The 16306-nt window shown below is 40.7% G+C and overlaps 1 protein-coding gene across 4 annotated transcripts in view; it reads right to left on the bottom strand.

Moving 5' to 3' along the window:
• The window catches only part of slc4a1b (solute carrier family 4 member 1b (Diego blood group)), a 36670-nt gene extending 26805 nt beyond the window's left edge, over nt 1–9865 (bottom strand). The window contains exons 1-4 of one of the 4 annotated variants that reach the window (XM_041876772.1): nt 9770–9865; nt 8893–8983; nt 8758–8816; nt 6699–6832 (exon numbers count right to left, since the gene is read on the bottom strand). In XM_041876772.1, the coding sequence (XP_041732706.1) occupies nt 6699–6832; nt 8758–8816; nt 8893–8925 (226 nt within the window). In that variant the 5' untranslated portion in view covers nt 8926–8983; nt 9770–9865. Of the gene's footprint in view, nt 1–316; nt 361–6698; nt 6833–8757; nt 8817–8892; nt 8984–9769 lie in introns of those variants that run through there. The other 3 variants (XM_041876780.1, XM_041876788.1, XM_041876797.1) reach the window with 3 other exon arrangements.
• Nucleotides 9866–16306: the final 6441 nt, after the last annotated feature.

Genomic DNA, 16306 nt, shown 5'->3' with positions numbered 1-16306 from the left:
TCTGTTACACCTTGTGAGCTTTCCTATGGGTTTCTTCATGTAACTCTGTGCAATTGTATGGAGCGGTAAAAATGTTGCATGATGGCAATGATAAATAAGAAAATAACTATAGTTATAATACAAAAATGAACAGTTAATTATCCATTTTATGAACCAAATATTTTCAAATTGAACATTTCAAATTGAGTTAAAACATTTGCATTGTTGATAATTTCCAGTAACATTAGCATTATAATTTTTCATCTTGCACAATATTATCACAATAACTTAAAATACTATTTATAAGAGTAACGTAAATGGAAAAGCTTAAACTTACCTGCACCACACACTAGCCAACCCAACCACCTTGACAAGCGACTGGCCCCCTCAGAGCAAACAAAGTGTGACTTTATAAACACCATGTCTTTATAAGGTCTGTGACTGTGGCCTTAGATTGGGACACAGACACACACACACACACACACACACACACACGACTCTCACACACAAATACTATCTCTCTCTCGCTCTCACACACACACACTCACACACACACACACACACACACTCTGAGCCAGCGTGTTCCCGATGTCACCCATAATATTGATAGTAAATACCGTCACTTGATAACCTCGGACCAGTCTGACTGTCACACTATCCCGACCGTCATCTTATCATCATATTTATTGGCTATGTTTGGAATAAACAATGGATTACACTGGGCCAGGGGTGCAACTTTTACTGGGGATGGGGGGGACATTTTTGTCCCCCCCCAGTTTTACCGCACTGAGATACAAAAAGCGGTATCGGTGTGCTTTAGGACTATGTACACGCCTCAGAGCGGTCGGGTAGGCTGTTTGGAAGTTTCAGACGGCTGGATTTAGGACCACGCGGACACCACAGAGCGTGCGAACAGAGGCAGCTGTGTGTGTTGTGCTTTTTCTCCGAGTTGTAAAAGCAAGCAGAGCAGAAATTGGCTACTCTTTATTTGACTGAAATAGGTGGCAAGGTAACTGCTGTTTAACATAACAGAAAAAAATGTTATTTATTCCCAGTGCTAAGCTAGTAGTGTAACTGACATGTAACATTAGCTAATGTTTCATCCCCTCTCGACTGAAGTTCTGTCTGAAGTGAATGAACTGTAGCTACCACAGCCAGTTTGTCAGGTAGCAATAGCTAACAGCTGTTGCGTGTATGGAAATGTTTTGTAGCCTTTGCTATGTCCCGTTTCAACAGAAGTAAACTTGGCTCGTTTTCCCTTGTTGAGCTAGCCAAAAGTTGGCTAACGTTAGCTATTCTTTTTTTACCTCAACCACACTAGATATTAATCAAACGATGAAACCAGCGGCCAAATTATTGAAGACTGATATTCTGAGTCTAAGTTTTTTTGACAGCGCAATGTGAGTTTTTATTAGAGTCAGTATAGCAATGTTGTTCACAAATGTGAACGATGATGAAGGCCAGTGATGAAGATGCGTCTAGCGACTTGCTGGCGCCGAGGCCCAGCATGATGACACAATCACGATTTATGCCATTATTTGCATGACAGACCATCTGTGGGCTATCACAGGGGTCAAACACACCTCATCTGTGGCAATTTCGGTGAAGGGTTACTGAAGCCAGGAGAGGTGAAGACTGATGAAACTTGAATCGACTAAATGAATGTCACTGTGTGAATTAAATTGTCATGTTTGGATTGTTTCAAGAGTTCATAAAGAGCTATGAATTTTTATATGTTTCATTGTACTGTAAGTACTATGGATTTATTGTTACAGAGAAACTGTGTTATTCTGTTCGTCGGATGGCGAATAGTTCAAAGAGGAGCGACACAGGGGTGGGCCCATATAATTTAGATAAAAGTTGTGATGATTAGATCCAAGAATGTATGTGTTGTTTTCATGCCTTTGTTTGAATGTTTTGGGCCATGCAAAGGGATGTTAATTAGACGATGGGAGATACTGGGATTTGGCGCTCAGAATAAAAGCTGGGTTTAAACGTTGATCATGGAGTCATTGATAAACCGATCTCCTGATATACGTTTGTATGTCATAGTAAATATATTATTTTCATCGTGAAGATTTCTGGTATGTAGCATTTGATAATTGTATTCTTATTGGACTGCCCGCTCCATGATCTCGCCATCACGGTTGACAACTCCATTGTGTTCTCCTCCCAGAGTGCAAATAACCTTGGTGTGACCCTGGACAAGACCCTGTCATTCTCTGCTAACATCAAAGCGGTGACCCGATCCTGCAGGCTCATGCTCTACAACATTCGCAGAGTACGACGCTACCTTACACAGAAAGTGGCACAGGTCCTAATCCAGGCACTTGTCATCTCCCGTCTGGATTACTGCAATTCGCTGTTGGCTGGGCTCCCTGCCTGTGCCATTAAACCCCTACAACTTATTCAGAACGCTGCAGCCCGTCTGGTGTTCAACCTTCCCAAGTTCTCTCATGTCACCCCGCTCTTCCGCACACTCCACTGGCTTCCAGTTGAGGCTCGCATCTACTACAAGACCATGGTGCTTGCCTACGGAGCTGTGAGGGGAACTGCACCTCCTTACCTTCAGGCTCTGATCAGACCCTACACCCAAACGAGGGCACTACGTTCATCCACCTCTGGCCTGCTAGCCCCCCTACCTCTACGGAAGCACAGTTCCCGCTCAGCCCAGTCAAAGCTATTCGCTGTTCTGCCACCCAAATGGTGGAACAAGTTCCCCCACGATGCCAGGACAGCGGAGTCACTGACCACCTTCCGGAGACACTTGAAACCCTACCTCTTTAAGGAATACCTGGAATAGTATAAAAGTAATCCTTCTACCCCCCCCCACCCCCCCATAAAAAAGGGGTTAATAAGTTGAATGCACCAATTTGTAAGTTGCTCTGGATAAGAGCGTCTGCTAAATGACGTAAATTTATTATTTTCCTCGTGAAGATTTCTGGTATGTACCATTTGTTAATTGTATTCTTATTGTGAAACTGTAATAAATCGTATTATTTTTAAATGGTTACGAACTGTAATCCTCACATTTCTGTGTAATATTTATTGAATTATTATTTGGTTAAATGTTTAATGGTAAATGTTATTCACAATATACCAGAGCATATGAGCGGAGTGGAGCACGAGCGAGCATGGAGCGTGAGCAGGCAGATTTTGAACAGAGCGCAGAGCGGCATTTTTAAAAGGACGGAGCGTCGCCCTATGTCCCGCTCCAATTTCGCTCGCTCACACCACAAGTCTGAAGCATGCTCAAGCCTGACCCAGAATCCATCTGTTTAATTTAATTTGTGTCGTCCATGAATTTGTATTTTATAGAGCGAGAGGAGCAGCAGCAGCAACAAGAGAAAAGGGTTGAGGAATTCAAAAGTGTATTCACTGCATGCAAAGGCCCAACCATAACAAGGGAGAGAAAAAGAGAGCTGGATGTAGCATTTTTTTAAATGATTTTCATGGACAATGAACCGCTGAGTAAAGGAGAACGCGAAGGGATGCAACACTTTCGCCAGCGCAGCTCAACCGGCTACACCCCCCAAGAAACTATGATAAATCAGTACTTTACTTTGTCAAATTTACATCTGAGATGCCCCATTCACATGCTTCAGCTGGCGATCAAAAACGCCGTTAACGAGCACGATAACATTAATAGGCTGTTAGTGAAAGTCGGGCACCTGGTGAAAAGTGTACGCAAGAGCACAGAGGAAACCGACCAATTAGGTGTCCGCCCCACAAATGCCTGTGCCATTCGATGGAGCAGCCAGCTGCGGATGATTCAGTCGTTCATCCGGTTGTTCCAAAAAGACCTGTTATGGCAAAACAAACTCAAGTCTAATGTTGCTAACATCACCCTGAATCAAGTACGGCAGCTGACGCACCTTGTCAGTGTGCTGACACCACTAGCAGACCTCACAGACAAAATACAGAAGGAGCTGGGGAACCTGGGGATGATCCTCCCTGCTGTCACAGAAATCAAATCCCTGCTCACCGATTACACTCACGCTGCACTTCCAATGGGCATCGCTGATTTTGCAGAAACATTGGCAAACAACGTGTCAATTCGCTATGGAATATACTATACTGATTAACATCTCATTTTAGCGTCAGTGTTAGATCCCCGTTTCAAGACAGAATGGATAATCCGAGATGAGTCTGTATACAACAAATTCGGGGAGATAAAGTAAGGCTGTGGTTTAAGCTAAAAGTGAAATACATGCAGATTTTGTTCCTTTTTTGGAGTGAGCGGGGGCGATTTGAGTGGAGCGCGATGAAAACTGCGTTGAGCGCTGAGCGATAATGAGCGGACTGGCCTGATGTGGCTTTGAGCGGGGGGAGCGGAGGGGTGAACAGCTCCGTGAGCGAGGAGCTGAGATTCTCACCGCTCCACTCCGCTCATATGCTCTGCAATATACATAGCATATATTCTCGGTCTCTAACTGTGCATCTCTGAGCTAAGGTTAACTCAAACACTTTATGCTAGGACATTGATCGCAAGATATTAGGTCTTTGTTCATTAGCCTCATAATAATTGCATAACAATAAACCTAGACACGTGCATCTTATAGTATTCCGAGTGGTGACGTAAGGCTCGCAACCTTGGCTATACCCACTGGATACGATTATGGGCCTATAGCCTTCGAATAATAATGGAGTCAGATAGTACATTATATATTAAGGTCTTAGACCCTCTACACTAATTCTCTGTCATCCTCAGACAAAGTTAATTTTCACTATTCTACAATGTAACGTTATTGATCTGTCAATTTCCCAAGATAATTCCCTACTTTTCACACTGACATGGTATAAACAGCTCTACAGGCTACACTGTCATGGTGCACAGTCAGTACACAACACTATGCTCATCATGTCTTAGCAGGGTCAGATGGTGACAGGTGTCCCAGCAGGGTCAGACAGCCAGGGAAGACCAGTCTACGGAGCTGAGGTGAATTTTGCAGTATATTATAACAATCAGTGAATGGATACAAAGTTCCATCTTGAGTTGATGGGTAGGCTACAGTCTAGGATTTGGGAATAATTGTCATTTCAATGATTGAACCATTGATTCTATTCTTGGATAATATAATGTATAAATGTACACCAAGGTAATTATTTGTCATGCCTCAGATAGTGACAGGGGTCTCAGCAGGGTCAGGCAACCAGGGAAGACCAGTCTGTAACAGCGCTGAGGTGAACTCTTACAGATGCAACACTTTATTCTCTCTGTGCAGCAAACACTAGACAAGCCAGAAGCTTCAACTGTATTCTAAGGAAGTCTGACAAACCTCTACAGTTTATTTCCAAACTGTATCAAGGGTTGATAGAGGCTTTTCCCAACAACACAAAAAATTTAAAACAAAAATGTGAGGAAGACCTGGGAGACACTATTGATGATGATGAATGGATACAGATATGTTTGCATGCCCAGTCATGTTCATATAATCTCAGACATAAATTACTGCAGTTTAAGACCATCCATAGAACATACTATATGCCAGTGAAACTGAATATCATGCACTCAGAAATGTAATTCCTCTGCTGGTGTAAAACACAAAAGGGGACATATTTGCATATGTTGTGCTCTTGTGAAGGCTGGCTGAATTCTGGCAAAGAGTATGTTCTTTTATCTCAGCATGTCTACAGATTCTCCCTTCTCCCTGTTTTTGTTTGCTTGGAAATGTTGATACTGGAGACTGTTATCAGAAGAAGCTGTGTAACCTAGTATTTATAGCGGCTAGGAAATGCATTGCCCTTTAATTGGAAGGTTGGCTATCCTCCCACAATGTCAAAATGGATGGGAGAAATGTCAAGTTATGTATCACTCGATTTGATTTATTACAAGATTAAGGGTATACTGTGCAACTTTCATAAGGTCTGGATGCCTTATATGAAATCCTGTATGACAAAAGGAGTCTGTATTGAAAACATGCCTACGTCAGGGCCTAACACATCTGAAAACAATAATGAATGTTTCACTAAGATCCTAAAGCTGAGTGCGGTGTGTTGGGTTGGGGCGCTGCAGGGCGGTGGACCCCTAGGGGCAGGACGGGGCGATCCAGCTATACTGTGTGCAAGTAAAAAGATCTCTACAGTACTATTAGGCCTATGATATGAATTACTGTGCCCTCTGTAATTATTGGGACAGTGAAGCAGTTTTCTTCTTTTGGCTCTATACTCCAAAAGTTTGGATTTGAAATCAAACCATGACTGTGAAGTTAAAGCACAGACTGTCAGCTTTCATTTGAGGGTATTTTCACCCATATAGGGTGAACCATTTCGAAATTACAGCACTTTTTAGGGGAGCAAAAGTATTTGGTCCCACATTCATAGCACACAATGACTACATCAAGCTTGTGACAATACACATTTGTTGGATGCATTTGCTGTTTGTTTAGGTTGTGTTTTAGATTATTTTGTGCCCAATAGAAATTAATGGTAAATAATGTATTGTGTCATTTTGGAATAACTTTTTTAGTAAATAAGAATATAATATGTTTCTAAACTACCGTGATTATGGATAATCCTGAATGAATTGTGAATAATGATGAGTGAGAAAGTTACAGACGCACAAATATCATACCCCCAAGACATGCTCACCTCTCACCATTACAATAACAGGGGTGATTAGCGTTTTTTGGGGGGTATGATATTTGTGCGTCTATAACTTTCTCACTCATCATTATTCACGATTCACCAGTTGCGCCCTTGCACTGGCCCCAGCTCACCTTCAAAATCCAGATGTCTAAAGCTTTGGAGATAGAAGTCTCTTTCCTCTTCCTCTTTTTCCTCGTCTTTTGTAACAACTTCCTCCAGCCCTGTAGACCTGTCAAAGCTGCCACCGTCATCACCAAACTGAGACCTACATTGAGGGGATCGCAAGGGCACCAGGTTTAACAGAGGTTATATCCCAAATGGCACCCTATTCCCTATATTGTGCAATACTTTTGACCAGAGCCGGGCTCTGGTCAAAAGTAATGCACTACATACGGAATAGGGTGCTATTTGGGATGCAGATATAGATAGAGGAATATCCTCAGAGATCAATCTATTAAATGACAGAGAAAATATCTACGCATATATGTAATATAAGAGAAAAGTGTTATTCTTAAATGAAATTATATTTTGCAATCAACAAAGATGTCTGCCTATAGATCAGATTCCAAAACTATTTTGAATCCCCTTGACATGTAACAGTTAAACTTGATTCATCAAGCCCATCCAAGGGATTCTTAAATGTATTTCATAGGACAGTATAATCCGCTGCATTACTGGCCAATTGTTACTCAATTAACCAACTGATTACTGTATACACTGCGATTGGAGGGGCTATCATCTTATCTGGATTGCATTCAAGGCATGTAGCATTAACCCACTGGGCACACACTGGTTGAATCAATGTTGCTTCAACGTATTTTGTCAACGACTTGGAAAATACATTGAATATGAAGAAAGTCATCAACCAGTACTGTTTGCTTCTAATTTCAACCAGCATTATAAACATTGAAATTAGGGTAACACCTAAACTTAAATACATTGAATTAACCTGACTAACATCTTGTTACATCAATCTAATTTCTATGTATACAGTACTATGTATATATTGAAATTGAATTGAAAATTCCACATAGAAACTCAAAAACCCTTTTTGGGGTGGTTGAAATTATGTTGAATTTTAGCTTCGATTAGACATATTTTATTTGACCTTGTTTCAATGTTGATAGTAAAATGGTATGTTTGAGTCAACGCCATTGTTTCAGTGTCATGCCATCGACCTAAATAAAGAGGTATATTGAAATAAAATGGGAAGCCACAGTCCAACTATTTCTGCCTGAACATTGACTCCTACTGGTAAATGAGGGGTAATGCACTTCAATGAGAATGAGTCTACCATCCAGATGCCTTTGGTTTTGGAAACAAGCTGTGTCCGAGCTATCATGTTAACACATTTAGACATTGATCAGCCTAAATACCTAAATAATATTGAATAGTTGAAAGTAACTCCTCTAACTTGTCTTACACAAGATGTATGTGAAAGTAAATTCAGAGTGAGGTTGGGTTTATGTAGGCTACATTGACATCTGATTTGCCCTACAAAGGACACCATCATTTCAACGTGTAGCTATGTATACTATCATTTATCCATGGTTGATTGTATCTTTGGAAGTTTAGAAGTAGTTACCATTGGCCTTATAAATAGGATGTCAAATTCATTATATTAATAATACACTTTTACCTTTGGATATTGTCTTGTATATGAAGGATGGTTGGTTGGTTTCAAATTTAATCTACAATGTATTAATACATTGGATTCCCGTCTCCATATCAACCAAAAAGGTGAAAAATAGGACTACGTGCATTTAATGTTTGATTTGATTTAGTGCTATTCTTTAACTTTTTGGGTGAGATGGAGTAGTGAATCCAACATATCAATCATTAATTTGTTGACAAACTGGATATTGAATGGTGAACGCAACCAAATATCAACATTTGAAGGAGATGTATCGTCTGCTTGGATAGTATATATACTGCATATTATGAACTGTTTTTTCCCAAAGCTAAGCAGGGTACATACAGGTAGGCATCTGTATGGTAGACTTGTTCTCACTAAGTGTGTTACCCTGCACATACCAGTAGGAGTCACTGTTCAGGGAGGAATTGTTGGACTGTGGCTTCACATCTTCTTTGAAACAAGGTCAAATAAAATATGTCTATTCATATTCAACAATAATGTCAACCATCAAATATATATGGCATTTGCATTGTGAGAGAATAGGGATAACTCACATTGTTAAAGGTATGTAGAGGGAGGAGTCTTGTTCCTCATAGGCCGTGGCATTGCGCTGCTGAGAGAGAGAGAGAGACCTGAATTTCAATGAAATTCACCCCAATCCTGTTTTTACACCTCCTCACGTGACTTACCACATCGAGCGAGAGATCTGTAGCTACTGACATGATTCTCAAGTCCTCTAGTCCGTCAGTTTTTGACAAGTCAGCAATTTTTTCATATAACCTGCAATACATCACAAGGTCATCCATGGCACAGAAAAGAGCGGGAACTCAAAGTTGCATGACACTTTTCAAAGTGTATCTGAAAGACAGGGGTTCTACTTTGACATAAGGCCCCTATCAGTGTTGAACACCCCTTGCACTGGGGCTCTGCTTGAATGGCCCTCAGCCCATCTTAAAACTGTAATCTACATGCAGCCTCTGTCAGTGATCTCACACACAGGACAACATACAATCGTCACCTGATATTGTAGATAAATGGTGGAAAAATGAACAAACATTCTCTGAGCCTACACCACAATTGTTTTACTGACTATGGGTTGTTGAGGTTTGTGTTATCAGTTACTTATTAAAAATCTAAAAGAATAGGTTTTAAGGAAAATAAAAATAGGTTGAAAATAGTAAACCAATATAGAGCACAACACATTTAAGTATATACACACTGGGAGGTTGAGGGTATTTCAATAAGTATAAGGATTTAGCCTAAAACACCAGATTATCCATAAATAGTTACAATTTGGTTTGAGAGATATTCAATTAGGCATTCATTTCCATTTAGTGTCTTACATTATAAACAGATCATTCTGCATTCTTTAGATAATTCATAATTTGTCTGGAAACAATATTACACTCAACATAGTTATTTAAAAAAAAATTTTTTTTTACACGTTTACACCTTTGTTATAGAACACGATCATGAATGTACAGGGCTTCACACTGCACTTCTACAACCCAAAGGCTTAATAAATAAATAATACAATTAGATTAGATTAAATTTATCTCATCTTACCCGGGGAGAGGTATTCCAGATATGGCGAAGTGCCAGGACGTTGAAATGACACAGAAGGCGCAAGTCTGTGATCAACAAACATAATGGACAAGGGTAGCAACACCCACCTCTGGGGTACCCCTCTCCAAAACAGTTCAGCTCAACTTTTACAATACGCACTGATCTACAATCAGTTTGTACTCTTTCCTCTTGGTTATATGATCTAGGATAGGTTTAGGGTGAGCTGATCCCAGATCAGCGCTCAGGGGCTCCTGTTCAATAGCCTGGGGGCTCATGAAATGGTAACACCCCCATCGACCACTTTGTTCTTCCCACCCCCATTGCCATCCATGAATGAGGACGAGATAAACCTCTGTCCAGGGGTACACAGTTTTATCGCCCATCCACATCTGGCTGACACAGGGGGCTATCCCACCACAGATCATCCCCTCCCTAACCCCCATCCCGCCCTCCAAGGGGCCATTGGTAGGGCCCCTCCACAACAGACGTACAACTGAGTGACAAGCAGAAAATAGGCCAACAATGTGCTAGTTTTAGTCAATGGGGAGGTTAGATTGATAAATGGGGCTAAAGTAGAGAGAATTATATCTTAATGTTTGGTTATGACATACTTTGGCCCATGTTTTTGGGGATTCCCTTTTTGGGGGGGCCAGGGGCTTCATTTAGCAAAGGTGCACTTGCACAAAAACACTAAAATGCTTCGAACACACCTACAGCGTCATTGCGAAAAATGGTATGCAGCATCATCTGGATATGTGTGCAACAAAAGTTTAACATTCACCTTCTGCTACCATTTCTGTCAAGCCATACAATTTGATGCTTACGTTTGATTTATCCAACGTATGCACCACACAGAACGCACTGCAACTGCCTCTGCAATGCAATGCTGCAAGGCAAACACAGTGTTCCATTGGAAATGAATGTACTTCTGGTGTACCAAAATGCAATGACGCTATAGGTGTGATCGAGGTGTAAACCTTGTGTGTGCCAGTTCTCCGCAAATGTTGGTATTTATACATTTTGAACTTGAGGGAAAGTGTGTGTGTCTCCAAGCACAGCTCAGACCATGGGTGCACACAACTTCTAATGGTTGATCAATTGTATTGCAAGCAAATATTGTTTTTATGGGGTAAATGGAGGTGTTTGATGCACAGGAAATATAATAAAGGTAGGCTAATAAAAACATTAAAACGTGGGCCTAATGATTAAACAGATGCATTTGCCATTGCATGTACTGAACAAAAATATAAACGCAACATGTAAAGTGTTGGTCCCATGTTTCATGATCTGAAATAAAAGATCCCAGAAAATGTCCATATGCACAAAAAGCTTATTTCCCTCAAATTTGGTGTTCAAATTGTGCAATTGGCATCCTGACTGCAGGAATGTCCACCAGAGCTGTTGCCAGAGAATTTTATGTTCATTTCTCTACCATAAGCCATCTCCAACTTCGTTTTAGAGAATTTGGCAGTACATCCAACTGGCCTCACAACCACAGACCATGTGTAACCATGCCAGCCCAGGACCTCCACATCTGGCTTCTTCACCTGTGGGATGATCTGAGACCAGCCACCAGGACAGCTGATGAAACTGTGGGTTTGCACAACCTAAGAATTTCGGCAGAAACAGTTAGAAACCTTCTCAGGGAAGCTCATCTATGGTGCTCACTGTCCTCATCAGGGTCTTGACCTGACTGCAGTTCGTTGTCGTAACCGACTTCAGTGGGCAAATGCACCTTCGATGGCCACTGGCATGCTGGAGAAGTGTGCTCTTCACGGATTAATACCTGTTTCAGCTATACTGGGCAGATGGCAGACAGCATGTATGGCGTCGTGTGGCCGAGCGGTTTGCTGATGTCAATGTTGTGAACAGAGTGCCCCATTGTGGCGGTGGGGTTACGGTATGGGCAGGCATAAACTACAGACAACGAACACAATTGCATTTTATCGATGGCTATTTGAATGCACAGAGATACTGTGACCAGATCCTGAGGATTTCCTTATATGAACTTTAACTCAGTAAAATCTTCTGAAATTGTTGCATCATAATTGTTGCATATATTGCAGGACATGTCTCTCCTTTTCTGACATGACTGGTTTATTCCCGCTGCACATTTTAGGCTACCATTTATCCATTGCTCATTCAAAAGCCAAGCATGCTCGAAAGTAAATTGACCGGTAGCAAAATGTCTGACAGTAGGTAGGTTACAGTATTGCTGTGCGGTAGGACCTCAACATAATAGCCTATTTATTTCAGAGGCACCAAGGCAGCCACAATCAAATACTGATTAGTAAAATATTGAACAGCAATTAGAATTTTGCATAGAAGCATGTTCGAATAGACACTCAATCTTGCAGAATGCACTGCCAGTGTTTGGCACTCTCTATAGGCGGCATGCATTTAATGCGTTTAATAAAGTCACTGCAAAAGATTAACACATTCTCCCCACATGTCTACAGATATAGTTTATTTTAGAAACTGTCATGGCACAGTTCCAACATCTCCAAATCATACAGCAAATGAGGGCGTTTTTGTTACCACTAGAGTTGAATGGAGGGTGTTTTTCAGGCAGGGTTATAACGCTTGTTCATGAGCACACATATATAGTATGGCTCTGATTTATCAAAGAAAACATGTGTATATGTTACGTGCGACCGATAAATCCCAATAATTTGTTGCACACGCAAATCCTAGAATCTCCACATAGGGCTGCATTTAGTAAGAAATATACCCACGGTCGATAAATGAGGCCCCAAGGGTAGTGAACGAGCACTACAACCCCGCCTGGAAAACGCCCTCCAATCACTTTTTATGGTAACAAAAACGCCATCATTTGCTGTATGGTGTGGAAATATTGGACCAGGGCCATGTCAGTTTCCTAAAAGAAAGCGCAAAAGCATATTTTATAAAAATTTCTGCAGCGGTGTGGGCAGAATGTATTCATCTTTTGCAGTGACTTTTCAAACTGAAAATGCATGCCACCTATAGGGAGTGCCAAACACTTACTTCCCATTCTGCAATTTTGATTGTCTATATGAATATATCCGCAGTGCTTAATTTGAGACACCTCTCAATTTTGGACTGTTTTGTTCCGGAACCCATTTGCCAGGATCAGTACCTCTCTTGGCATGGAAAATAATTGTCACTGTTTGCAATGTAAAAAGTGTAATAAAATAAATCAGAGTCAATTCAAGTTGCCTTCCCTGTAATTCCCCTGCCCCCTAAAAAACGTTATGTGAAAACATGCCTGATATTCTAAGAATTGATTCGTGTTGGGCCGGCCCGGTTTTATGGTTTGCGCAACATTGTAGCCTGTATAGACAAATGCGTGGGTATTGCTGTGGTTAGAGAGAGAAGCGCGCCTGTATCTCTCACAGAACTAGAATGAGATTCACTTTCTATGATCTCTCTCCCTCTCTCTGCTCTGATAGACATGCTCCTGCAATTCTTATCTCTCCAGCGTTGCACTTCATCATTTATTTCCTTTAGAATCATACACTCTTAGAAAAAAGGGTGCTATATAGAAACAAAAAGGGTTCTTCCGCTGTCCCCATAGGAGAACCACTTTTGGTTCCAGGTAGAACCCTTTCCACAGAGGGTTCTAAATGGATCTCAAAAGAGTTCTACCTGGAACCAAAGAGGGTTCTACCTGGAACCAAAAAGGGTTTTCCTATGGGGACAACCGCAGAACCCTTTTGTAGCCGCGGGAAGGGTGCTGGAGCACCCCTGAGAAATTGAAATACATTTGCCAAAGTTATAGAATTACTGCTGTCTGTTGAGAAAGAAATGAAAATAATTTAGAATACTACACCAGGAGTATGCCTATAATTTAGCCACAGAGGATCAATAGCTTATTTTATTTTTAAATAGCCTAGCTGCAGAGTGTGTGTAGCCCAATCACAACGCATGCCTACGGTCTGGAACGCGCGGTAAATCTGTGAGTGAACAGCATAGAGCCAAAACAGGTCTTTTGCAATATTTCAAACAGCCAAACATCGCGGGAAAACACAGGTTTGAAAGCAAGTGGATTCTGCTGAAAAGAGAAGACTAATCTGTCTGTAGGCTACCAAATATGTGATCAACTTTCAAATAGGATTACTGAGCGAATGCGTTACAAAGTAAAACAAGAGAGAGATAGGCTTTTGACAAGAGCGCATCGGCCATCGCGGGTGAGTGAGATGCGCATCCTTGGGTGAGTGAGTGAAACTGGAAAGCTTTTTTAGGACTATAATTTCCTTCTCATATTGTACAATATGTGTGTCTCCTCACACCTATGCCTATTGATGGATTCAAGACAAGGTCGTTTTTATTGATCTCAGATTCTCAATTTGTGAGGTATTAAAAAAGATTATGCTAAAGTCTCCAGTCATCTAAGATTATGTAGAATTGCATTTAATGCGTTTATAAAAGGCACAATTTTTCTCGGACCCTAGGCAACAACAAAAAAATTCCCATGTGTGCAGAGTACATTTACATTTACATTTACGTCATTTAGCAGACGCTCTTATCCAGACGACTGTTCATTGTGCACTATTTTTATGCTTCCCATGCTTAAGTTTTGTTTTTTTACCCTTTAAGCAAGCGCTTCTAATCTACTGCTCTATGCCAGCACGGAAAAGCGATGATGTGTATGCAATGCTTTATTATAAAGGTGATTCTTTCCCAACTCATGCGTTCCGGTACCTCAGAGCCCCCTCAGGTCAGCCCCCTCTTGGCTCACTTTTTGTTCCGGCACCTCCCAATTTACAAATTAAGCACTGTATATCCGAACAATTTAAAAGTAGACTAAATGCCTACAGCCCACACTTCTATGCAAAATATGAATTGTTATTCAATATTTTGTTTATCAATACATGATTGTGTTTCTATCTCCTTCCTTGAATTAGGCTCTGAGATTAAATAAGCTATGATGTTGCGCTCCTTATGCACAGCAATATTGTAGCCTACCCATACTGTCAAATATTTTAAATAGGCTATGTCTATTTAATTTTGAGCCCGGTTGGCTATTTGCAACCTTGTCTCAGAGCCTTTTGTATTATCCTGTACATACATTCAAGACACTCCATTTAGTGTGAAATGTTACGTTTTGTATAATATGTTATGTTTTGTATGGTTTGTATTAATTTGTGGATATCCATCACCCATTTCATATGATGTTGCAAATTACAATTCGTATTATATGTTCCGAAATTGCAAAACCTACAATATGTTACGTATTTGCGAAAACGTATTATAGTTAGGAATTCTAGCTAGGTGGCTAATGTTAGCTAGCTCGCTAACGTTAGTTAGGCTAGGGGTTAGGGGTTATTGTTAAGGTTGGGTTTAAGTTTAGGAGTTAGGTTAAAGTGTTAAGGTTAGGGTTAGGCGAAGGGTTAGCCAAAAGGGTTAAGGTTAGGGTTAGGGGAAAGGTTAGCTAACATGCTAAGTAGTTGCAAAGTAGCAAAAAGTAGTAGGTAGTTGAAAAGTTGCTAATTGGCTAAAGTTGTCCGTGATGAGATTCAAACTCGCAACATTTGGGTTGCTAGACGTTCGCATTATACGCCCACCCATCCACCCTGGCCACCCCATAAGTAACCATCTGTCTTATGTAACCATACCTAATGTAAAATATCACACTGGTGTCCTCGGATTTACGTACAGAATAATACGAAATGCTCTGAGACCAGGCTGCTATTTAATGAGCAATGGATAAATGGTAGCCTAATTTTTATTGTGTAGTGGGAATAAAGCAGTCATGTCAGAAAAGGAGAGACATGCCCTGCAATATGATTATGATTTAGGCCTATATAATAAAAAGTAAAATAAATAGGCCTATATGAATTAGACAACATGCTGCCAAATACAGTATATGCATATATGCAATATTTGCTTGCAATACAGTTGATCACCTACTAGAAGTTGTACTTATGCATGGTCTGATATTTGCGTGGAGATAAGCACACATTCCCGTCAAGTTCAAAATGGGTAAATACCAACCTTTGTGGGAAAACTGTTTAGTCATTTTTGTGCACACACACCTTTGATAAATGAGGCCCCTGGTGAGGGGTGTCTTTATGACAAGAAAAAGTGAACTCATGTCAAATGGAGAAGAAGCTGACATGAAAAGATGATTGGAGAACTTGTTCTACCTGTTATTACAGTGACTGAATTACTTCATTATACCATTTCATAACATATTAATTTCATAACATGTCATCATCATTGGACCGACCCTTGAAATAGTGCAATTAGGCAAGTCCTCCATCTTGAAAACTGAAGATGTTGTAAAGAATACTGGTTACTGTAAATTGGGCACATTTACATTTGTGTTTATAGCTACTTGTTTTATAACCCATGGCTACAATAGTTACTAGTCCAGCTTTGAAAGTCAACATGAAAGCAGGCCTGTCCGAGATTTCAGTCATCATACTGATATGAAGGCCTAGTAGAGTTATTTTGGGAGCAGAGTGGCAGAAACATTGTCACCTACCCATGCTAACATGAGGCAATTGGCCAAGTGCCAGGTCAGGCCTCTTAGTGATTGGGCAGAGACTATTT

Source organism: Coregonus clupeaformis, chromosome 1 (genome assembly GCF_020615455.1).
Source record: "Coregonus clupeaformis isolate EN_2021a chromosome 1, ASM2061545v1, whole genome shotgun sequence".
In the NCBI taxonomy this organism is placed as follows: Eukaryota; Metazoa; Chordata; class Actinopteri; order Salmoniformes; family Salmonidae; genus Coregonus; species Coregonus clupeaformis.
Note: the sequence above shows the minus strand (reverse complement) of the source record. Positions and strands in the feature narration are given on the sequence as shown.